This window comes from Meles meles, chromosome 1 (genome assembly GCF_922984935.1).
Source record: "Meles meles chromosome 1, mMelMel3.1 paternal haplotype, whole genome shotgun sequence".
Classification (NCBI taxonomy): Eukaryota; Metazoa; Chordata; class Mammalia; order Carnivora; family Mustelidae; genus Meles; species Meles meles.
The window spans coordinates 9,162,873-9,187,710 of record NC_060066.1 but is presented as its reverse complement, the minus strand read 5'-3'; the positions used below and the strand labels follow the sequence as shown (position 1 = coordinate 9,187,710).

The following is a 24,838-nucleotide window of genomic DNA, read 5'->3' as shown; positions in this document are numbered from 1 at the left end:
ACTTGAGCCATGCAGGCACCCCTAAAATTTTTAAGTTTTATAACTGAATAAAATCACAATATATTTCTTAGTAATTAGTAAATTAAAAAATTAAAAACTCAAAAATACTCTGTAAGGGTAAGAAAGGCGGTAACAGCACAGGTGATCTCACAGACCTCTGAAGGACACTGACCTCAGCAGCCGCAGAGCAGTTTGCTCGGATGCTCATGTGTAAAAATTGCATGATGCACCCCCAAGCACATCTCGACACATTGTAAAGATTGTGATAATGCAGACAATAGTTTCTGACTACAGTACAGTTAAATCAATATTAAAAAGATAAGTAGAAAAACCCCATATGCTTGGAAACCATGCCACACATTTTTAAATAATTCATGGCTCAAAGAACACTACCAAAGGGAGGGTAAAGATTGATTTATTTGAGAGAGTGGGAGAGGAAGAGAGAAAGAGCACACACATGAGCCAGGAGGGAGGGGTCAGAGCGAGCGAGAGAGAGAGAGACTCTCAAACAGACTCTACACCCATGATCTCAGGGTCATGATCTCAGGGTTATGAGCTTCAGTTCTGCAACTTACAGTGGAAGAGTAAGAAGCCAAAAATAATACAGTCAGTCTTGAAAAGAATAAAGAGAAGAATTACTATTTAGCTATAGTTTAAGGCAGTGAGGCATTTGGGAAAACAAAAGTATTGATTAAGGACAGAATAGTCCAAAGCATATACATATATCAGAACTTGGTTTATACATAGTTGGCGTTCTTAGATTAGCAGATAAAGGATAAACCTTTCAGTAAATGGTATAAGAAATTTATAACCCATGGGGTGAAGGAAAAAAAAAATGGATTCCTACTTCATACCGTATGCAGCCATCAGTTTCAGGTTGATTAATGATGAAATGTGTGAAAGACAAAAACTATAAAACTTTGAAAGACAGCATAGGAAAACATCTTTATGATCTTGGAGGAGGGGGAGGGAAGTATTTTTTTTTTTTAAATTTATTTATTTATTTGACAGCGAGAGATCACAAGCAGATAGAGAGGCAGGCAGAGAGAGAGAGAGGGAAGCAGGCTCCCCGCCGAGCAGAAAGCCCAATGCGGGACTCGATCCCAGGACCCCGAGATCATGACCTGAGCCGAAGGCAGCGGCTTAACCCACTGAGCCACCCAGGCGCCCAGGGAAGTATTTCTAAACAAAAAGTGTTAATCTAAAGGAAGAGGTTGAACATTTGACTAGACTGAATGAGAGAATTATACTAGAGAGGGGTTCCGTGGCAGCTAGATGAAGCAGAGGAAAGGATCTGTGAACTCAAAGACAAGGCAACCGAATTCACCCAATCTGAGCAACAAAAAAGAGAACAATGAAAAAAAGGGTAGGTTAGGATAGATTAAGGGGCTGCTGGGACAATATAAAATAGTCTAACTTTCACATTGTAGGGGTCCCAGAAGGTGAAAAGATAATTCCATGCAGATGGAAACCAGAAAAAAGCTGAAGGAGCTATATTTTTATCACAAAATAAACTTTAAAACAGTCAGTAATAAGAGGCAAAGATAGGTGCCACATGGTGATAAAGGGGTCAGTAATTCAAATGTCATGGTATTAACATAAAACAGACACTTAGATTTTGATTGGGCTTAGATTAATGAAAGATAATAGCCCAGAAATAAACTCTCATATATATGGTGAATTACTTAATGAGAGTGGAGCCAAGAATATACAATGGGGAAAGGGGAGTCTTTTTAATAAGTAGTGCTGAAGACTGGCCAGCTATATGCAAGAGATTGAAACTTGACCACAATCTTATACCAAACAAAAAATTAATTCGAAGTGGATTAAAGACTTGAACAGAAGACCCGAGACCATAAAACTCCTAGAAGAAAATGTGGTTGGTAATCTCCTTGCCCTAGGTCTTGGTGATGATTTTTTTAAAAATCCGATACCAAAACAAAAACAAAAATAAGTAAGCAGAAATACATCATACTGAAAAGTTACTGCACTGCAAAGGAAACTACCAACAAAATGAAAAAGACAACCTACTGAATGAGAGAAAATGTCTGCAACTTATCTGTCTGATAAGTGGCTGATACCCAAAATATATTTTAAAAAACCTCTTAAAACTCAATAGCAAAAACACAGTTTAATTAAAAACTGGGCAGAAGATTGAAATAGACAATTCTCCAGAGAAGATATACAGGTGGCTAAAAGGTACATAAAAAGATACTCAACATCATCAATCATTAGGAAGATGCAAGTCAAAACCCCAATGAGGTAACACCTCACACCAATTAGAATGGCAGTTGTCAAAAGACAACAAGTGTTAGTGAGGATGTGGAGAAAAGAAAACCATTCTGCACTATTGGAGGGAATGCAGATTGGCGCAGCCACTGGGAAACAGTATGGAGGCCCCTCATGACATTAAAACATTAAGAAATACCTTATTCAGCAATTCTACCATGTGGTATTTGTCCAAAGAAAACAAAAAAAAATAATTTGAAAAGATAATGCACCCTCATATTCATTGTAGCGGTATTCATAATAGCCAAGTTAGGGAAACAACCTAAGTGTCCACTGATGGATGAATGGATAAAGAAATCGTTTACACAGACACACACACAGTGGGGTATTAGTCATAGTAAAGAATGAAATCTTGCCATTTGTGACAAGGTGGGTGGGCCTTGAGGTCATCATGCTATGTGAAATAAGACAGAGAAAGACAAATACCATGTCATCTCATTTATATGTGGAATCTTGAGGGAGAAAAAAAAAAGAAAACCTCATAGATAAAGAGAACAGAATATTGGTTGCCAAAAGCAGGGGGTGAAGGAGAAGGAGTAGGAGAAGTGGGTGAGGGTATCAAAAGATTAAAAGAAAAAAAATTAAAAAATAAAAGAAATTCCCTTACAGGGGAAAAAAATGGAACTGTTATACAGAGGGTGAAAAGATAGCACAGACCATCAGAAAATACTGCAGCAGGTGTATCTGACAAAGCATTCGTATTCATACTCCGTTTCGAATTTACAAGTCTAGAATAGAAAAATTTCCTTATATGAAAATAGGCAAAAGATTTTAACAGGTATTTTCACAGAAAAGGAAATCTCTTTGGTAAAGTGGTAAGATGAATATATAACATGATGTCCAATCTTATGAGAAGCAGCATGAATGTAATTTTTAAGACCTATTGGCATCTATTACCTAGCCGCTATCTGTGCAAAAGTTACAAGGTGGATGGTATCAGATGTTGCTGAGGTGGTGGAGACACAGTACTGACTACTGTGGAAAGCGACCATTGGCAAGTGTGCTGGCCATGTGACTTAAAATTCCTAACTAGGCCTCATGACCCATCAGGGGGCATTTATGAGAACGGCCGTTAAGCGGCGCCGGCAGCCCAGATGTCCATCAGAGGTCACACACTGATTCCGTGGAATCTGTATCACTATGTAAATAAATGAACTATATCCACAGGAATCTCAGGAACAAAATGATAAGCTAAAAATCACTGAAGAAAGCGTGTAATATGATTTTATATATGTAAAGATCAAAAAGTTGTAATACGAAACTATATGGGAACATAGCAACAGCATGAAGTAGCAAAAAGTAGCAGAAGCATAAAGAACAGCAAGAGAATGGTGAGCAGAATTTCAGGACATGGTAACCTCTGAGGTGGGAAATTTATCAGTTCAAATGGGAAAATGGTACAACAGGACCTTCAAAAGTGATGACAGTGTTCTCTTCAACTGTGTGACAGGCACCTCAGTATTTTGCGGTATTGACTGACATGCTTCATGTCATACCGGGGTTTTTTTCATATTCATTAAACACTTGTAAAAACCAGTTTTTTTGTTTAAATTTTTAAAAAGATTTTATTTGTCAGAGAGGGAGAAAAAGAGCACGAGCAGGGGGAGGGGCAGGGAGAGAGGGAGAAGCAGACTCCCTGCTGAGCAAGGAGCCCAATGTGGGGCTCCATCCCAGGATCATGACGTGAGCCAAAGGCAGACGCTTAACTGACTAAGCCACCCAGGCATCCCTAAGAGCCAGTTTAAAAAACTATAAAGCCAACTGGGAAATTTCCAAGTCAGTAACTGGTGGTAAATTCTTCAGACTTTTAATTCCCTCACTATGCCCCAAATCATATCTAATTGTTTGTACATTCTCTCACCCTAAAGCTGCCAGCGTACATTTGATGTAGGATCAAACAGAGGATTGAAAAGCTTGAAACTACTTTCCAGAGAATGTCTTGAACATATCTGTGCGCTCATGTGCCCACACTGCCCCTCGTCTGTGCTTCCCTCACCCCGTCCTTTCACATACGGGCCCCTGGGGCCCGGACTCCAGAGAACCTAAAGTTGGGAAATTCTGGAGCTTCATAAACAAAAACCACTGATCACGAACGCATTTGACATGTGAATACCCTGCTGGGAGGGAATGTAATGCAGACACGAGACGCTTCAGACCACGTATCATCCTGCCAGGTGAACTCCCGAGTGACCAGAGGCCAGGGGGATTTGGTGGACTGGGGTACTGTGGTGGGCACAGCCACACCTCAGGGCAGGAAGGCCGAGCTGTTCACGTCCCCTTCTGCCATGTCAGCAAACGGGTCGATTTCAGGAGTCACCAGCAGACACAGAATCTTAGTGTGCTAATACCCCGTGAAAGCGGGGCAGGGGGATATAACAGGGAGGGGCTGACCAAGGACAAATGAAGAGGGGGTCACGTTTTGGAAGCACAGTGAGAGAGCATTGAGAATGCAGGAGGTGGTGGTGTCCTGGCAGAAAGAGGGTGATCTGGATTAGTAAGACCGAGAGGAAAAGTTGCAAGGAAAATTGGCACCTCAGAGTTGTGTTCTGCAATTACACTACTCCTGCTTTTAAAGAGCCATTAATCCTTAAAAACATGTTCATATATTTTTTTATTTTTTAATTGAAAAAAGCTTTATATCGTTTACATTTTAAAATCAGACCTATAAATGAAAATCTTAACTTTGTAAATAGAATTCTAGCAAATACTTAAAGATGCACAGAAGCATTGCTTTTTATACACAGCAGGTGCGGAGTTGGGTAATCACAGGCATCTGTGCAATTAATTATTACATTTGAGAATTTATTCTGGGTTATTTACATTCATCTTGGAAGTGACTCTTCTCCAGATTAAATTAGAAAAGTGGTCTCTAAAGCTGGAAATAGGGGGTTTTAAATAACTTTAAAATTTTAAAGACATCTTAATTTTAAAACATTCACATTATTCCTACTTGAGGTTCCTAATATAATATGCATTTTATTCTACAGTTACTACAACCAGGGAGTTTTACAAATTCTTTCTTAACACTGAATGTTATTTTGCATATCCTTCCATGCTTCTTATGTACTGGATGTGCTGTAGACATTTCTTACACAGTGATGTATTTAATCCTCACATTAACTAATGCTTTTTACAGTGGAGCCTCTTATACCCGTTTTAGAAACTGTGAATTGAAACTAGTAGAGTTGTCCAAGCTCACGTGGCTATTGAGTGGTGAAAAGCAGATTCAAACCCAGGGAGTCTGGCTTCAGTCTTAACTTTAACTTGAACCATCATGCTCTGTTGTTCTGTTACTTCCTAGGCCTTAGAGAGTGTTTGCTGGACTCTGCATTCTTCCCTCTGGCAGGTTTTCCTTGTCTTTGCTGGTGTAGGAAGTTCTTAACGGTTGTCCGTGGGAGAAATTGCCATGTTGGGATTTAAGAAGGACATCGTTGCCAGTTTTTACCTTTGTTACTTTGAGCCACTTGGTCACTTTGAGCCAGTTGCTTTATCTCCTCATCTTTCCTGTATATGAAAATAGGAAAAGGCGTGCAGAGATTTAAAAGAACTAGAATGAGAAATGCAAGGAGAATCTAGAACGTTGTGTTGAGAAAACAGCCTCCCTTCTAGGAGCTTGTAGGCAATCCTTATCAGCATATTGTAACAGCGATAAGAAGCACCTGTAGTATTGGGAAGCTAAAGGTGATACGGAGTAAGTTCTGCCTGTAGCGTAGAGGAGCTGCAGTGATCAAGGAAGGATTACAGCTGATCTAACCCTAAAGCTAGCAGTGGACTGTGTTCACCGTAGCCAGAGGGGCCTGGCGTGGGGAATGCAGGTGTGGTGTAGAGTGCTAAGAAGTGTTGTTCAGTTGCTAATACCACATGGAAAGATTATATATCAGCCTTTTAATTTTAACACCAAATTGAGGTTTCTGTCATTATTCTGACATTCAGGCAATATAACATGTCATTGATCTAAGGGCCGCTTTCAAAGCTGAGCATTGGGTTCAAATGTTCATTGCAAAGTGGAACTTCGTTGTCCTTTGGCAAGTTATTTAAATTGTATAAATGTCAGTTTCTTCACATCTTAAGTGGTAGTAATAGTTTCTGCTGTGTAGCTTTACTTGGAGGATTCAGTCAGGTAATCTCTGTCAGGTACTGAACACGATGCCAGCTAGCATTCAGCAGATGCCCTTTCCTCACCTGAGCCCAAGTAAGAGGGCATGGGGCAAGCTGTGTAGAGACTGTGGGGCCAGGAGAGGCACGGTGGCCCCGTGCTGTACCAGGGTCGCTCTGCAGTCTCATCGTCTGCAGCGTCCAGGCGGGTGCCCACTCCTGACCTGCTGGCGGCGAGGCCCAGGAATCTGCTTTGCCAGTTGGTGCGTACTTGAAACATTGAAATCCACTGGTCACGCTTTTTGGTTAAGAGTAAGGCTCTGTAGTCAGGCTCCCTGTGTTTGAAAGCTGACTTTGCAAAGAAAGCTCTGTCTTCTTGGGCAGTTTAACCATTTCAGTCTGTTTTTATGCTTGTGAAATGGCACTAGCAGCTGTAGCTTCCTCATTGTGTTAGCTGTGAGGATTAGGAGTTAATACACATGAAGCACTTAGGATCATGCTTGGCACACGGGGTGCCCTGTAGATGTGGCTGTGCTGTAGTATGTACGGTGAGTGCTATGTTCGTGTCCAGTTGCTGCTGGCACAGAATACTATGTATCACTTACTTTAAATAACCTGGATTTATTATCTTAAAGTTCTGAAGGTCACGAGTGTAAAATGGGTCTCGGTGGGCTAAAGTGAAGGTGTCAGTAGGACTGCATTCCTTTGGGGAGACTCTAGGGGAGAATCCATTTTCTTGCCTTTCCCAGCTTCTAGAGGTTTCTCTGTGTCTTGGCTCACGTCCCCCTAACCATCTCCAAAGCCAGCAACGGCCACTCAAGTCTTTAGGGACTCTTGTGATTACATCGGGCCCGCCCAGATAATTAAGGGTAAATTTGAGGTCAGCTCATTAGCAGCCTTAATTCCCCTTTGCTACAGAACTTAATGCATTCATAGGTTTGGGGATTAGAATGTGGGCCTCTTTGGGGACCGTTGTTTTGTCCACCACAACCACCAACTTTAGATGGATACTCAGTGCGCACCTACACTGGTCCTGCTCTTCTGGAAACTTGCTTTCCTGCTTTTGACCTTTCCTCCACCGCTTTCCATTCCCTAACCTGCCTCAGGTGTCCTTTGCCTCATATCCATTGAGGAAATAGAAGCCACCAGATGAGAACTTGCTCATCTGTCCACAACTGTGTGCTCAGCTATGTATGTCCATCCTTTCATTTGCCTCTATGATAATGGAGGCTGTTGTCTATCTCTTCTTAAAATCCTTCACTTGTCACCCTGCCTCTCCTCATTTTTAGATTTTTGCAGATGATGTGTAGGATCTCTCATCTTTGAAAAGCCTTCCTTCGGGGGCACCTATGTGGCTCAGTCCATTGAGTGTCCTACTCCTGGTTTCAGATCAGGTCATGATCTCAGGGTCCCGGGACTGAGCCCTGAGTGGGGTCTTGCGCTCAGCAGGGACTCTCCCTCTTCCTCTCCCAACTCCTCTGCGCCTCCCCCCACTGTGCTCTCTTTCTCTAAAATAAATAAATTCTTTAATAAATAAATAAATACCTTCCTCTGGAACCACATTCCTTGTCTGGTTTCTCCTCCTCCCTCTTACTCTCAGCCCCAACCGAGAGGCCCTCTTTTCACCTCTTGGTAGTTCAGGCAGAAGCCTGGAAACCGCCCTTCTGACGCCAGGCCAGCCCCGCAGAACGGCAGGTCTGCATCTCCCTGTCAGTTTTCAAGCCAGCTGCCCTCTCCCAGGCCAGACCATGGCGCCCCCTGTTTGCGCCTCCCTGCACCCTTCCTCATTCCATAGCTCTAGTAGGCTTTGAAAACCAGAAGATGACTTGTGCCACGCCCTTTTTGCCGAATTTAGGATAAAACTCAAAAATAAGAACGTATGTTTAACCAGACCTGCCCCTGCCACTCTAGCCTCATTTCTTCTCTCTGTCCCTCACTGTGGTCTCAGATTTTTTCTTTTTTTTTTTTATTTGACAGACAGAGATCACAGGTAGGCAGAGAGGCAGCCAGAGAGAGAGGAAGGGAAGCAGGCTCCCTGCTGAGCAGAGAGCCCGATGCGGGGCTCGATCCCATGACCCGAGCCGAAGGCAGAGGCCTCAACCCACTGAGCCACCCAGGCGCCCCCAGTCTCAGATTTTCAAGGTGCCAGGCTCTCCTCTGCTCCGGAGCCTTCCCAGGGCCCCGAATCCTGTCCTCTCCTGTCTGTCCCTGTCATCATACCCAGCTCTCCTGGAAGCTGCAGGTGGCTGCTTCCTGTCCTCGTCTGCATGGCTCACGCTAAGCTGAGGAGGATAGGACTCAGGTTAATTTCTTTTAGGACCACTTAATTTCATTGAGATGTTTTTTGCTAAAAAATGTATCAATTATCAGTGTAATAATTGACGTGCTACACATTAGGAGCACCTCTTTACAAATTGCAGAAAGAGAAAAGTTAATTTCCATCTTGCACATCTTACTGTAGACATAGCCATGATTATAATGGAGAGAAGCTGTAGAAATAATCATTTTTCCCTTCTGGACTTGCAAGACTTTCTCGATACCGGCTGCAACGTGGTGCTCCCTGGTGGTATGTGTATACTGCCTGGGGTACAGGTCCCGGGTGTTCTCCCCCAGCCCAGTGTATCGGATACTCCACGATCTAGCTGTTCATGGATGAGGAAGGAGTTGGTGTGGTTATTTTATGTCTTGTAAAACTTAACTTTCTTGTTAATTTTTATAGTGACTCTTCCTGATGCCCTGATGCTTTATTAATATTTCTTTGTGTGTCTTATGTTACAGACTATTCAGACTATGAAGACAGTTCTCTAGAATTTCTGGAAAGGTGCTCTTCTCCACTAACTCGATCTTCTGGGAGTTCTCTGGCTCTGCGAAGCATGTTTACGGAGAAAAATACAACATATCAGTACCCGAGGGCAATTTTGTCAGTTGATCTTAGTGGTGAAAGTATGTGTAATCATGTAATGCTTAAACAAGTCTTAAGATTATTAAATGGGGAACTGAGCTGGAAACGTACTTCAGTGAGGGCTTATCTGAGCACACTATTGAAGAAGTTATCCCAGAAACTAATACAAAAATCTCAACATTTGCAAGTTGAGCTGCTTTTTAAAAATTTCTATAAAGTAAAATTGGTTCTTATCGTTAACTGTAGGACATCTGGTGAGGAAGTTCCTAGTGTTTGCTATGTACTGTTATGGGTGTTTTACATGTGGATTCAGAATCTGTCAGGTTGCCCTGCAAGCCGTCCTGGCAACTGGGGCTTGAGCGTACTTGCCTTCCAGGGCTCCCAGCAGTGGGAAGGAGACTCTCCCCGCGCAGACCCTGATGGCAATGGCTGGAGACTAGAATGAGGGATGGGGTCTTCATCTTATGTAAAACCCCAGGGGTACTGACGGCTGAGCTCACTTCCCGCCTTTACCTTTCTTCTGAGGGCCCAACATGGTAGGTCCTAGGTGATGTGTTTTTGTTTGCACGGTTACCACTTGCTTTCTTCCAGGCCTAACTCCTATCTAGCCTCCTGTAGAGAAAAGCGTCATCTTCCCTTCCTCCTAAAATAAGTACCAAGCAGTTTTGAGATTTGACATTTTCAAACATAGAGGGGAGGGAGGAAAAAGGCTCTCTTCCTTTTGTAACAAGCACAAGTCCCCTGTTCCCTTTTGGGCCAGTGGCTCTTCACCCCAGGTGTGTGTGACAGCTGTCACTGTGATGCTTTGAAACGACCAATCCAGAGATGCGCTGCAGAGCACAAACGAGATTTCTGGGAGGGTAGATGGAGTTCCTGAGTCATTCTTAGGGTTGACAGTCACATAAGGATACTCCTTTTGGGGCCGTCAAGGTCAGAAAGCTATCACTTCATGCAGAGTGCTGGAGAATGGAGAGGATATCTGGCTGGCGGTGCTGTTGGAACTAGACGTGTGAGAGGGAGTGGCAGGAGTGTCGCAGGCGTGTGCCCCCAGTCCTGCCCGGTGTGTGACCGAGCCCTGAGCTGGGAGGAAGGACGGATATTGGTACCAGGTGCAGGTCTTTGGCCAGAGGTTCTCAAGTGTTAGCATGCAGCAGAACCACCTGGAAAGCTTGTTAAAACACCTTTCTGGACCTCCTCAAAATGCCTGACACCTAACGAGCTCCCAGGTGACGCTGATCTGGAATCCCCACTTAGAGAATGTGTCTGGGAAAACAGCAGTGATAGTTCAAGAAAATGGTGGTCCTGTGGCCACTCATTTGGAGCCGTTGTCCATGTGGTATTTCAGTAGGAGAGGGAACTTTTTTTTTAATTTGCTTTTCTTTTGAACTTTGAATCCACAGAGCCATTTACTCAGCCCCTAGAATTCAGCCAAACATTTGTTCGATGCTTGGGAATTAAGTTATTCAAACTTGGTTTTCTGGCCAGTATGTTAAATTTGTATTCTAACGCCATAAAACCTGGTTATTTGGCCATGAAAACATATGTGCGACACATGCTAATTCCTTTCAGTGATAATAGTTTTAAATTTATTAATTCTGTTATGATTGCCATCCACATAAGGCCACATGTATGCTGGAGCTGTGTTTGAAACTGTTTATTCACGTTCTAGTCTGCCATTTTGAAACATGAACTTGTGTTCAGGAAGGCCCAAGAGAAAATACAATTTTTGGATTTAAGATAGTAAAATGAGGAATGAGTGAAATTTCCCCTTTCGGTTCTCAAGACTGCTTATCTTGTTATTAGAAGGATTTTTTTTTTTTAAGATTTTATTTATTTGACAGAGAGAGAGATCACAAGTAGGCAGAGAGGCAGGCAGAGAGAGTGAGAGGGAAGCAGGCTCCCTGCAGAGCAGAGAGCCCGATGTGGGACTCGATCCCAGGACCCTGGGATCATGACCTGAGCCAAAGGCAGCGGCTTAAACCACTGAGCCACCTAGGCGCCCTAGAAGGATTTTATAATGCCTAATTGATTTACTCCTTGAAAATTTTCCTATATTTCTCTAATATCATTTCTTCTGACCTCACTTTCTTCAAGATGTCCTAAGACCCTAAAGAAAAGAAACTGTTTATTTTTCTGTAAAACATTAACTTTTGTAAGTCAAAAAGAAGGCATTCAAAAACAGGAAAAATCAGATTAGAAACTGGTAAAAGAAGCACTAAGTCATGAAATATTTCAAATATAAACAGCATGACTTTTTTTAGTTCGAATTCGGCCAACTTCTTTCGGGTCTGATTGTCTGAAAGAGAATTTTCTCTGGCTATGGACTCCCTCCTGAGCTCCTTCAGGAGCATTCTGGAGCAGCTTACTGTGTATAGCAGGCTTCCTTGTAAGCTCTGGCTGAGGAGCATTCAGAATGCAGAGCCCTTACCGCTGTGGCCTGTTGACACTCTGCAGAGGAGGTGAGTGAGGAGCAGGTGCCGGAGCGGCGCAGACCATGACGAGAGGTTGAGACACTGTCGCTCAGGTGCTCCGCTGGTGGGCCTCCAGGTGCCTCACAGCAGCGGGCAGGTCTTTGACCAGGCATCTCCCCTGTTTCTCCAGCCACTCTCCTGCCGAACCTTTGGTGTCCTGTCATCATTTCTTTCTCTTTGTTGTAAATAAATATTTCCTTGTTTTTGCCTCGATTTTTTTTATTTTTTACTCAGTGGCTGGGCTAAATTGGCATCTTTGACATCACCAGTGGTACAAATACAGACCTAAAACCTGGCCTTTAAAAAATGTTGTGGTCATAAATCTAGTTTCTAGAATATACTTACTTATTTTTAAAATATTTTAAGCAAAGTGAAATTTTAGAACTCTATATAGGGAACTTCTGATCACAGTTTCAGGAACAGTGGTGACATCGAGCGCACAGGCTCCAGAGTCAGGTAGTCCTGCCTGCAGTCAGCTCGACCGGTAGCTGGCCGCACTCCTCGAGCAAGTAATAGATTTCTCTTTGAAGTGCTGCCCAGTAAGTGCACTGGCGGTTGAGGATTCTGACGCCGTCAGGAATAGCATGTGGATGTTCCAGACCGCAGGCCTACTCCTCTTCGCTGAAGTGCCTTGACGGTCGTGCAAAGAACAAAATCCATTCTTTCTACAAGCCGTGATTCTGGGGAGGATGAAAAGACTAATGTTTGTGAAAGCATTTGAAAACTATGCAAATTTGAATTATTACCACCCTTAGCCATGACCTCTATAAGCATCAAGACTAGGGATACTTTCCAAGTTACTTGTAATAGTGCAGATGTTAAGATGTAAAGCTAATCATAACTGTCTCTTCAAAGATCATTTGTTTCTATGTTCAGAGACATATGCTAATCCCATTTGTCTGGCCTTCCTTTTTTTATACTTAATAGCTTATAATCACTTCCTTTAGCGCCTTTCTATCTGGAAAAGTGACACAAGCATAAGAAAACATACACTGAGTATACTTTTGTGTATGTTCTAGACTTATCCGATGTGGAATTCCTAGATGATTCTTCAACAGAGAGTTTGCTTCTCAGTGGGGACGAGTACAATCAGGACTTTGATTCAACCAATTTTGAGGAATCTCAGGATGAAGACGATGCTCTTAATGAGATTGTGCGGTGTATTTGTGAAATGGACGAGGAGAACGGCTTCATGATCCAGGTAACCGGTCTTCCCTGTCGTAGCAAATAATCATTTCAAGTGCTCAGCGAGCACATCAGGACGTCTGTGTTCTTTTGTCACTCGTGGTCTTACTGAACACTGGTCTCTCACCTGTGGCGTTTAAAATCCCAGTAGTAATGACGGGAAGGTCTTTTCAAATGAAGTAGACTGCTCTCTCAACGATCACCCTCTCTTTGCGAGAGTGTTGAGTTTGAGGTCTTCAAGCCAAAATTCTGGAAGCCATCTTTGGAAGCCATTCGGATGGGTGAGCATCTAGATACATTGAAGGGTAGAATGTAGCAGCCCTTCCGGCCCGGATCCCTGTTGTTTGTAGCCCTTCAGTGGGCAGATAAGGAAATAAACGTTTCCTCTGTTGTCAAAAATTGTTACAGGGCCTAAGCATTACAAACCACCTCTCCCTGTAGAAAGGGTATCTTTAAGAAAAAAGGAGCATAACCCACGTTTTGTGATGTCATTTAGAAGATTTGGAGATGTTGCAGGAAGAAAGAGTAATGTTTTCTCGCTCTTTTCAAAGGTATTCTCAAATAAGGGAACTACAAATGTATAGGGTCACCATACAGGTAATACTTGAAGAAGTGACTGCTACAGGCAGTCCTACGAACTTGTCTTTTTAAAGAAAAATGTCCACACTTTAATAAGCTATTTTAAGGATATATTTCCCTAAAAATTAGTGGGAAGTAAAGGAGAGCAGTAGTTTTGTGTATTTGTGTGTTACCTGATTTAAGTAATCTGTCAAGGCACATTTTAATAGCTGCAACAAGAGGGATCTCATGAAGTAGCTGACTCTTTCAAATGTAAAATTCATCCTCTGTCGGCACTTGCATCATTGTGTGGAGTAAGAATTGAACCCTGGGAGGCAGCAAGAGACGGCCACTGCTAGCAAGGGAGGGGACTTGTCTTTCTGTCTGGTGAACAGACCTGTGACTAAGCACTCCTGTGTTTTCGGCAGTGTGAAGAGTGCCTCTGCTGGCAGCACAGCGTGTGCATGGGGCTGCTGGAGGAGAGCATCCCCGAGCAGTACATCTGCTACGTCTGCAGGGACCCTCCCGGTAAGCCTCCTCCCCGTGCTGGTGGCAAGGCGCCTAGAGATCTCCTTACTGATTACATAGGGTACCCACTGCATAGGACATTGTTACTTCTTCATCAGTTAAGTTCTGCTTCTGTGGTGAAATTTTAAAATATTTTTCATTGTTTGTGACAGTTTCGTTTTCTGTGTTAATTGCTGAGGCCAGAACATTAGCCTCGTTTCATTGACATAACTGCTCCATGACTGGAAGGACAGAGTTATGTAGGTCTTTTTCCTGGAGGAGAATTAGCCCTGTCCTGTATCCCTGTGTACTGATTTCTAAATAGGTTTATGTGTGCCTCTTTGAATGGAACTGTATTCTGAATGCAACTCCTTGTGATGTGATGTTAAGAAAGTTCCTGACTGTGCTGCATATCCAGCTCATTTTAGTAGATGGGCTCTCCGACGATCATGGTCTATCCCTTTATTTTTACTGCTGAGACAGCTGAGGCGTGGAGAGTTGCGTGCCTTGTGCACAAAGATAATACTAGACATGGTAGAACTGAGGTGAAAACTTGTCCCTTTAGACTCCTTGTCCAGTGCTTTCCTCCATGCCGGAGGCTTTCGAGTAGCAGGGTTTTGCATATTGTGTACACTTTCAGCAGCCCAGGTAGAAGATAACTAGATATTCTCAAATAAAAGCTTACCAGTTCTCCTCTTGCCTGTCTTTCAAAAAAAAAAGTAACATTAAGAAGCAGGAGAATGATTCAGACCTATATAAATGTAGACATCTGTTTATTCATTCAGCAACCTTCATTGGATGCCTTCTATTTGCCAAATGCTGGTAAGAAGTAGGATGATTGATTCTAAGCATACCTTTCCACTATCTCATCGTATAGTAGGGGTCACAGACACATCAGCAACTAATTTAACAGACATTGACATTGAAGATGTTGGATTATACAGGACCCTGTGAGATCTTGAAGAGGGGTCCTCATTCACTTAAGTAGAACTCTTATTTGTCCAGTTCAAAACAAATGTTAGCGAGAGACCGGGTACCCTGTCTAGTTTCTGTCCAGTCCTCTCAGCCTTTCTACAGGGCAGATGACAGACACATCAGCAACTAATTTAACAGACATTGACATTGAAGATGTTGGATTATACAGGACCCTGTGAGATCTTGAAGAGGGGTCCTCATTCACTTAAGTAGAACTCTTATTTGTCCAGTTCAAAACAAATGTTAGCGAGAGACCGGGTACCCTGTCTAGTTTCTGTCCAGCCCTCTCAGCCTTTCTACAGGGCAGATGACAGACACATCAGAAATGGAAAGCCGTACCCTCAAGGTTCCTCTGCAGGTGTCCTCTGCGTCTGAGCGCATCCTGAATGGAATGTGTTGTCTGTAATGGACAGGAGACCCCGAGGTTGGAGGAGCTCTCGCCAGCTTCTCAGAATGCTGTCTTGCTCTTCTGAATTTATTCTTAGTGTCAGAGCTCACCTTGCTCACGGCAGTGTTAGTAAGATGACAGTGGGAGGGAAGTCCGAGTAAGTGGAAAGCTTTGTCATTTTAATGTCACCTTCATCTGCAGGTCAGAGGTGGAGTGCGAAATATCGGTATGATAAGGATTGGTTGGATAATGGCAGGATGTGTGGGTTATCGTTTTTAAAAGAAAACTATTCTCATCTCAATGCCAAAAAGATAGTATCCACACACCACCTGCTTGCTGATGTCTATGGTGTCACGGAAGTCCTGCACGGGCTACAGCTGAAGATCGGCATACTGAAGTAAGTGTGGAGACGCGGGACGGCGGGTGGCGCGCGCTTGAATTCAGGGTCATCAGGCGGCCTTTGGAAGGTTCAGATGAGCAGTTCAGGAGACAGAAGAGATATTTGAACACATTTTAACTTTTAAAAATAGGACTAATAAGCTTTTTGGATGAGTAGCTGGTTCCTGCCTCTTGTCCTGGAATGAATAAGCATGGTTGAAGGTCACTACCACCTCTGCTAGTCCAGCAAATGCTAGTCCCTGCCCTGCTGATCTGTGTGGTTGCCGTAGGCACGGAATTAAATACAGTTGCTTGGTGAGCTGGTATTTTGTGCCTTCCTCCAGGAATGGTGTCCAGATGAAGTAGTAATTTTTAATTACCTTGAGATGGACTCTGAAGGGAGCAGGTCGTATAATCCATTCCTCTGCTCTGCACCAAATGGATTTTAATCATCCCAGACTCTTTCCCCTTAAAACCACAACAACAACAAGAAAAAACAAAACAAACAAACCCAGCCTGAGCCTCCCTAAGTAACCTGTCCAAGTATTCTAGAAGCCCGTGTTTTCAGTTCTTCTAATCCCTGGCTAGAATTTTTCTCTTAAGACAATATTTATTTAAAAACAGGATGATTCACTGGTTTCTCACAAGATTGTCTTCATTTTGACTCACTTGCCTGGGCCAGAAACTTACCCTTTCCCCTCCTTGGCCTCGTCCGTCCAGCTTTCCCCTCAGCCTGGTGTGCCCAGGCACCTGTCCGTTGTAATTCCTTAACATCGTTCTGTGTGTTTCTGTCTCTCTTCTTCATGCTGTCCCAGCCCAGGCTGTCTTTCCACATCGCCACACCTTTTTAGTTCTCTGCGGCTCCAGTCTTGTACTCTTTGAGTTCATCCTTCTTACCGTTGCCAGTATGATTTTAGTGAAAGATAAGTAGGACTTTGAAGTGCCTGGGTGGGTTCAGTCGGTTAAGCACCTGCCTTTGGTTTAGGTCATGATCCCAGAGTTCTGGGATCCATCCCCATGTCCTGGTCAGTGGGGAGTCTGCTTCTCACTCTCCCTTTGCCCCTCCCCACTGCTCTTGCATGGGCGCACTCTGATGCTCTCTCTCAAATAAATAAAATCTTTTTTTTTTTTTTTTTTAAAGATTATTTATTTATTTGACAGAGAGAGATCACAAGTAGATAGAGAGGCAGGCAGAGAGAGAGAGAGAGAGAGAGAGGGAAGCAGGCTCCCTGCCGAGCAGAGAGTCCGATGCGGGACTCGATCCCAGGACCCCGAGATCATGACCTGAGCCGAAGGCAGCGGCTTAACCCACTGAGCCACCCAGGCGCCCCTCAAATAAATAAAATCTTAAAAAAAAAAAAAAAAAAAAAAGAGTTTGCCTCTTTTTCAGCTTCATATCCCGCAGTGCCTTCCTGGCCCTGCAGCATTCACTTGGAGTCCTTCCCTGATATGTATGCTGTTGTTTGCTTGCAGTGTCTTCCCTCTCCCAGTTGTTCTCCCCAAACGTTGCAGCTCTACCAAACCATAATCCCTGAGTGAAGCCTGCTGTATCATAGTTACAAGCCTTTACTCACACTTAGAACCTTCCATAACTAGTCTTTTTAGCAGGTGCCTTTTCATGATACCTGCCCAACCAGGGCTGATCACACACCCTTCTTGGCAAACTCCTTACACACTGAGGTTAGCACTTCTATGCACTTTGTTTTTTCATGTCCGTCTCTCCTTACTACACCATGAATTCCTTTAGGGTAGGGCTTATGTCCTATTCATCATTTTGTTGCCAGTCCCTAGTGTACGTATAAGTATTCGGTGACTGTTGAATGTAATTTACTTCTGTTGTATGTCATAAATGTGAATATGGATTTCTTTATAAAAAGGGCATACAAATGCTAAAACTTGAGGGAAGACCTAACCTATTAAAAAGAAAGTCTAATTCATGCCAGAAATTAGTGCTGTAGTATCAGATTTCATTTAATCCTTAAAATAAGCCTGAAAAATAGATCTCTCATTTGATAGATGGGTAGTCAAAAGATAGAGGTACTTGTCTAAGCTCAGTGACAGAGCAGGACATGGTTCATTAGACAGAGTACAAAGCCAACTTTCTGCTGTGCCTTTACTGTAAAAGAATTTTAGTATTTTCTGATACTAAATTAGAGGTCCAAAAGATAAAATGTGTAATTTTAGGACAATATTTGGGTATTACTAGAAGAAAACTAAAGTCGGCCCCTGGGTGTTTGTCTAACCTGGAAATAATTAATTCACAAACATTGAGGTTTCTGAAAGGTTTATGCCTCCTAAGTATTTGCCTTTCTTATCGGTTCTGATTGAAGAATTGTGGTTTCACTCATTGCAGAATTTTAATGACTAGAATTAGCGATAGGAGGGCGTTACCATAGACTGTGGGTGAAGGCCAATCAGTGCAACCTCTTTGGAGGCCGCTTGGACATTTATCACATTTAAAATGTGTGCCCACTGTCCAGCAACTCCGTATCTGACTGCAATTTCCCCACTCGTGTGCAGAGAGCACACGAACACGCATACACGTCTGTAGGTGGGAATGGGCTGGTGAGCCTAGACCGGGGTACATGGTTAATGTGAAAGTGGGGGAAACGTCTGTGCACTGAGGGGGCAGGATGCCCATATATGTCATCTACGAGGAGGGCAAACTGAGAGCCCCATTTGTGTAAAAAGAGAAAGTATATGCTTATCCATTTAAAAAATAATTTTGTATGTGTAGAAACATCTGAAAGATTATACCTCAGTTTTTCATGGTTGTCCTGGTGGGGAGGTTTTTACTTTGTATGCATTTATTGCCTGAATGTTTTGTCATGAGCAAGTATCACTTTTTGATTGAATAAAGATTTTAAACTTTGTCATATACAAGTTTTTTGTGTTGTACAATTTAAAAAAAAATATGGTGAAAAGTCAATAGGAAAAGAAGTGCATCCATCAAGTGATGATGTGAGCTATGAACATAATTATATTTATTGTTGCCTTTTTTAAAGATTTTATTAAGAGAGAAAGAGCACAAGCTGGGGTCGGGGTTACTGAGGGAGAGGGAGAAATAGACTCCCTGCTGAGCAGGACCCTGAGATCATGACCTGACCTGAAGGCAGATGCTTAACCCACTGAACCACTCAGGGGCCCCTCATCATTGCTTTTCTACCTGAGTATTATTTCTATAAATCATATTCTGCAAAAAAGAATTCAAACTTTGGATTAAATTCTGGGACAAGTTACCCTAAAGAATACCTCTGCTTTTGTCTTGAACCCCTGCCCTCCTTCTAGCCTGGCTCCCTTGGTGAGTCTAGGTCTTCAGTAGAGAAGTGGAGATCAGTTTGCCTGAGACAGCACACTCACTGTACAGAAGGCATGGACAACCAGGGGTTATCTGTATCATTTTTACTTTCTGAAATTTATTATGGCACTAAACTTGTTTCCCTCCCCCGCCCCTGAACTGCTCTTTCTCCAACTTTGCTTTAAGGAATAAACATCATCCTGACCTTCATCTTTGGGCTTGTTCTGGGAAGCGAAAAGACCAAGATCAAGGAATTGCTGGGATAGAGAAAAAAGTAGCAGTGCAAGACACAGTTAATATAGAGGAAAAGAAATACCACATACAGAACCATAAAGAACCACCTCGTTTGCCCATAAAAATGGAAGGAACGTACATAACAAGTGAGCACAGTTACCAAAAGCCACAACATTTTGGTCAAGACTGCAAGTCTCTTGTAGACCCTGGGAGCTCAGATGATGATGATGTTAGTAGTTTTGAAGAAGAACAAGAATTCCATATGAAAGATAAAAACCGTTCACACTACTCAGTGAAAGAAGATGGAATGCCTGAAAAGGTATAACTAGTTCATTTGTTTTGGCTTGGAAAATATGATAGACCGTAGGAAAATTTTGTAAAATAAAACGTACTGAATTCCCAGTAAAACTATGCTTATATTTCCAAGTTCACAAATACCTTTTTGGGTAGAGACATTTTTTGCTTTCTCTATTAGAAAACACTGGCTATTTGAACACTGAATTATCCCCTGATTCAGAGTTGTAGTAATTCAGTAAACTTTTGCCCTAATCAAAGTTTCAGTTTTTATAAGCACACTTAGATACCTCCAAAAACTATGAGACATATTTTTTTTCCAAATGAAGATGTCTATGTGTGACAATGTGTAAGTGTTTGTGGGTGTGTGTATGTTAATACAACATATGTTTCAGATAAAAGGTGGCATTCCAGTCTTTTTAAAATTTTAGCATACTTACATATGCATATCAATTCCATTGTGCGATAAACTGAATTCTTACAGCTCTGTATCCATTGAATTTCTATGAACTTTTTCCTATTCATAGAGATTGTCTTAGAAATATTGTTTCTTCTTTTTTCATTGATTTTTCAGCTAGTCATACCACTTTAAAATTAGTTCTTTTTTTTCTGGCCTGTATTATCAAGAAATCACTGTAAACAAATAAATTTGGGAAGCCTATAGTTCATAATATTTGTGGCAAATGATTTAGTCAAATTACTGTCCCTTTTATGAAAGGAATTCTTTCTGGTGAGTGAGTTCAGATTTTTTGTGTGTGTGTAAAGCACTTTGCAATTCTTAAGTTTTTAAAAGATTTTTATCTCTCTCATGCCTCACTGATTTAACTGCAAAAGTTAATTATAGTCTGCGGGTAATGAGACTTTAAACTGGCCTTTGTCAGCCGTCATGATTTTTCCATCATTGCTTTCTGCCTTCACTATGTCATTAGCTTAGATTTGTTGAGGAAGGGGTTAGTCTAAATGAGCTGGGGTTTCTCATTACAGAGTATAATTAGCAACTTATTTCTTTAGCATGTCTTGTTGAATGCTCTCCACCCTATGGAGCCCCATGCTAGGCTTTGTGGAGAGACATGGCAAGCATATCTGCTCTTTTAAGGACCATCAGATATAACTTAATTATGCGCTGGCAAATAATCTAAGAGTCTGATTGGTTCACTGATCATTGTGGTAATGAGTTGTTTGGTGTATCTTTCCTGTTATGACATTACATTTCACCTAATTTTGTTTTTTCCTAATGGTTCTTTGGAGAAGAATCCAGCTGAGAGGAATACGGTATTTATTTATAATGATAAAAAGGGCACTGAAGACCCAGGAGACTCCCATCTTCAGTGGCAGCTCAATCTCCTTACACACATAGAGAATATGCAGAACGAAGTCACCAGCAGGATGGACCTAATAGAAAAAGAAGTTGACGGTAATTTTAAGAAAGAACCAAAATACAGTGGCTACAGTATGCAGAGTGTATTTATTGTTGTTACGGCGACGTTGTGTGAAGTGTTGTAAGTTACGGGCTGAGAACTGGAGGTGCTGTCCCTACTGATGGGGTGTCCTGCTCCTTCATGTCGCATTCAGTACAGCTGGGGTTTGGGGTCTTTCAGGCTGAAAACAATATGATTGGATATTACCTCATTTTTTTTTAAAGGTGGATATTAATTAAATTCCAGGTGCAATATAGAGCATATACAGAATATTTATTAGTTTCATTGAACTGTGTTTTCTTTGGAAGTCAGTGTAAGGGCCTTAAGCATATTTAAAATGTGAGGGAAAACATTTTGTATCTTTGCTCTCTGTGGTCAGTAGGCAGTAAAGTCAACAACAGCAAGAAACCCCTACAAGCTCAAGTAGGTAAAACAGAAGTTTGCATACATGTTTTCAAATGCTTTTCTTTGATATTTTTCATTTTATCACATAGGGCCCTGAGGAGTGGACAGGAAAGATACTATCCCCATTTTATAGTTGAGAATATTGAGTAAGAAATAACTGATTCCTAATCCAGTGAGTTTTTTCCTAACCTCATACATAAGATTGTAACACCCCCCCCACCTTTTTAAAAAAATTTCCCCCTACGGTAAGGGAGAGCTCCTACTGCTTTGTTTTTCCCTGAGGAAAGAGGAAAAGGAAACCCATTTCAAAAGCATCTTCCATTTGGTTTAATTTAGCTTTTTGTTACTTTAATGTTTTGAGTAGATATGTGACGGGGGAAAATGCATTTGACATTATCCCTTATTATTAATAAAAAGTGTGAAATAACTAATTGCATTCTGCCTAGACTTCTAATATGCTTGCATTTTTATAAAGTAATGATAAAACAGTGGGACTGGAAAGGACACTGAGAAGTTGCCACCTCCTTTCCATTCTTAAAAAGAACTTCCTGATTTAAAAAAAGAATGGTTAGAGTAGTTAAGTTTTATTTAAAATGAAGTAGAGATTATTTAAGTCTAAAATAATAGCTTCAGCAGGCACAGGAAACTGTTTCCTATTCCAGAAGAGAGTAGAAGGAGATAATTCCAAATGAAATTAGTTTATGCCTATAAAGGGAAAAATTACCTAAAATAAGAACAGAAGTTACCAAGAAGGACTAGAGCTCTTGTGGGATAAGATACAATATAAAAGCTGCTAAAGCCTCTCAGAAATGGCTTGAGTCTGTTCATGGCCTTGGGGAGAAAGGAACGTGAACTCTGTCTCCATCCTTTTCCAGCCTTCCAGTTAGACCACTTTGTGACTTCTTCCAGTTGCCATTTAAATTTGTTTGTTCTGTTCTCTCTTTTAGTTCTGGAAAGCTGGCTTGATTTCACAGGGGAGTTGGAGCCACCTGACCCTCTCGCAAGACTGCCCCAACTTAAGCGCCATATCAAACAGCTCCTAATTGACATGGGCAAAGTACAACAAATAGCAACTCTTTGCTCTGTATGACAACAGTGAAAACCTAATGAAAAGAATGTGGGTTTCTTCAGTTGGTCATTTTTATTATCCACATGACTGCTAAGTGGATAGTTAAAAAACGTAGTGATGTTTGGTCATTTACTGATTTGTGACATCAATAGGATGGCACCTTGGAAAGGAAAAGGAAGAACAACCTCTATCAAGGAAGCTAATATTAGAAAAAGCTTATGAGCAAGCTGTCTGATAATGTGTTATATGCCAGGGATCAATGAAGTTGAATATAATTTGTACCAAGGAAATTGAGTTGGCAGGATTTTTCAATAGTTGCTTTACATGAAGCTCGAGATACGTGTAGAAAGAAAGATGGTGTGCTTATCTAATTTTTAGTAGAAAGATCCATGTAATAAACCAGCGTTTGGCCAAAAGCAAAACTGTAGAGGCAAGGAGATTCTGGAGAGTTCTATAAGGTTGCCATGTGAACTGTCTTCTCTGCAGGTGATCCAGCTGCTCCAGAGTTTAGAGTATTTAAACTTGAATGGGATCATGAGCTGTTTCCTAGGTAACGAATGTCGGTAATCGGAAGACTGACCGTGGAAGCCTCACTTCTGAGGAAAACAGTTGTGGAATTCTGACTTCATTTTGATTATATATTTTTAAAAATGCCAAATAATTGAAATTTCTTGCAGGCATTAAGCTCATTATAAACAGAATGGCGTGCAGAGGGGTCCGCGTGCCAAATGACGATGACGCTGCTGGGGAGAGAGTGCTAAATGTCGCGGGAGTTGCGCTCCCGGGTCTTGCGTGTGCCATCAGCCCCTCAGAAACACAGACGTCATGTAGACTGTGTCCGTCCTACACAGAGTTGAATTCAGGACTCAGGCATCAGCGTACAGTTTGATCCTGAGTATGCTTGGTGTTTGCCTTCAGATAAAAATTGTAAATCACCTCAGCTGGGATGAGGAGTGACAAAAATAATGAAATGATTTGTGGCTGTGGCTGTTTTAACTGCTGGTAGTGGGATACTGGAAAAGCTTCATTTCTGAAGATGAATTTTATTTTTAAAAAATACGTGCACACTCAAAACTTTTAGCTTTGATCACAAATGGACACATTTCTGAAACCAAAGGCAACTAAGTTGCTGAGTTAGCTCTTGCTGGATTTCGGGCCCAGGCCCTCCTGTCTGCCAGTGCTCTTGTGAGTTACGTGCCGCCGCCAGGCTCCATACGCCGGTATGCGTAAGCGTGTGTGCGTGTTCGAAACAAACACTCAACGTACATATGTACATGTCCTACACATATTTATATCTGCACATATCTAGTTTTATTACTATAGACTATAAGAGTTGGTGGTTAACATGAAATGTTACCTTTTAACAGACTGTTTTTAAAAATTAAAAATGTATGTACAGGTTTTGAAACTTTTTTAAAAAGGGGAAAAAGACTGTTCAGAGGAGGCTATTTGATGATATAACACTTGAATATTTTATGCCTCATTCTGTTTATCAGTTCTAGCGATCTGTGTAAATGCATTTTAGAACTGATACACAGTAAACTTGAATTTATCTTTGATAAGAATACATGCCACTGTACATTCAGATATTATTTAAATTTGCAAACACACTGTTCTATATGTAAGGTACTGTATGTAAAACTCTTTATTAAAACTATTCCACATATCCTAAAATTTCAGCTTGCCTTCTTGCGGCCTTATATTTTGATGTGAAGACGATTAAAAGAATGTGCAAAACCGTCATTAGAGATTTTTATTGCCTTTTGACATTTTCCAACTTGACAAATGTGCCAAAGATCAACAGACATAAGATGCAGTCTTGTGTATTTACTTGTTATACATTAACGTTATCAGAAATCTTACTGGGAAATGAAAAGCTTTAATAGAGGTGGTTGGGATACTGGCTTAAATTTGTATATTAAAGTAAAAAAAGAATAGTGCCTCTATTCCATGTGTGACTTCAGCGTCCTAATGTCTGTATTACCTTTCATTTGTGTTAAAAATAATGGCTCTAATCTTTTCCCTGTGGTCGTTGAATTCCAGACAATGAATTTGTATCTTTTTTTTTTCCAGAGTGGAGCAGATAGCATCCTTAACCCACGAATAGTGGAGTTGCCTAGATTCTTGTCACATACACAGAAGACCCTTTGTACCTAGTAATACTCACCTTCTCAGTCCCTGGTGACCACAGTTAGATTGCTGTGCATTGTTTCTGTAGTACGTCATGATCAGATCAGTTTATTTGTTAGCAGCCAGCAAATGAGAAGCTCCATTTTAATACTTAGATTACTAAATTTTTGTTCTGCTTTTATGTATACGAATTGAAAGTCTGAATTTTTTAATTTAGTTTTTTAAAGTCAGTCAATGTCAGA

At 41.6% G+C, this 24,838-nt stretch overlaps 1 protein-coding gene across 1 annotated transcript in view; it reads left to right on the top strand.

The window, feature by feature from the left end:
* Window positions 1-24,209, top strand: part of PHF20L1 (PHD finger protein 20 like 1) — a 74,516-nt gene extending 50,307 nt beyond the window's left edge. Inside the window, exons 15-21 of the mRNA XM_045997497.1 lie at window positions 9,163-9,327; window positions 12,777-12,958; window positions 13,929-14,028; window positions 15,572-15,767; window positions 19,233-19,599; window positions 20,826-20,988; window positions 22,345-24,209. Coding sequence (XP_045853453.1) covers window positions 9,163-9,327; window positions 12,777-12,958; window positions 13,929-14,028; window positions 15,572-15,767; window positions 19,233-19,599; window positions 20,826-20,988; window positions 22,345-22,487 — 1,316 coding nt within the window. The 3' untranslated portion in view covers window positions 22,488-24,209. The remainder of the gene's footprint in view (window positions 1-9,162; window positions 9,328-12,776; window positions 12,959-13,928; window positions 14,029-15,571; window positions 15,768-19,232; window positions 19,600-20,825; window positions 20,989-22,344) is intronic.
* The last annotated feature ends 629 nt before the right edge of the window (window positions 24,210-24,838 follow it).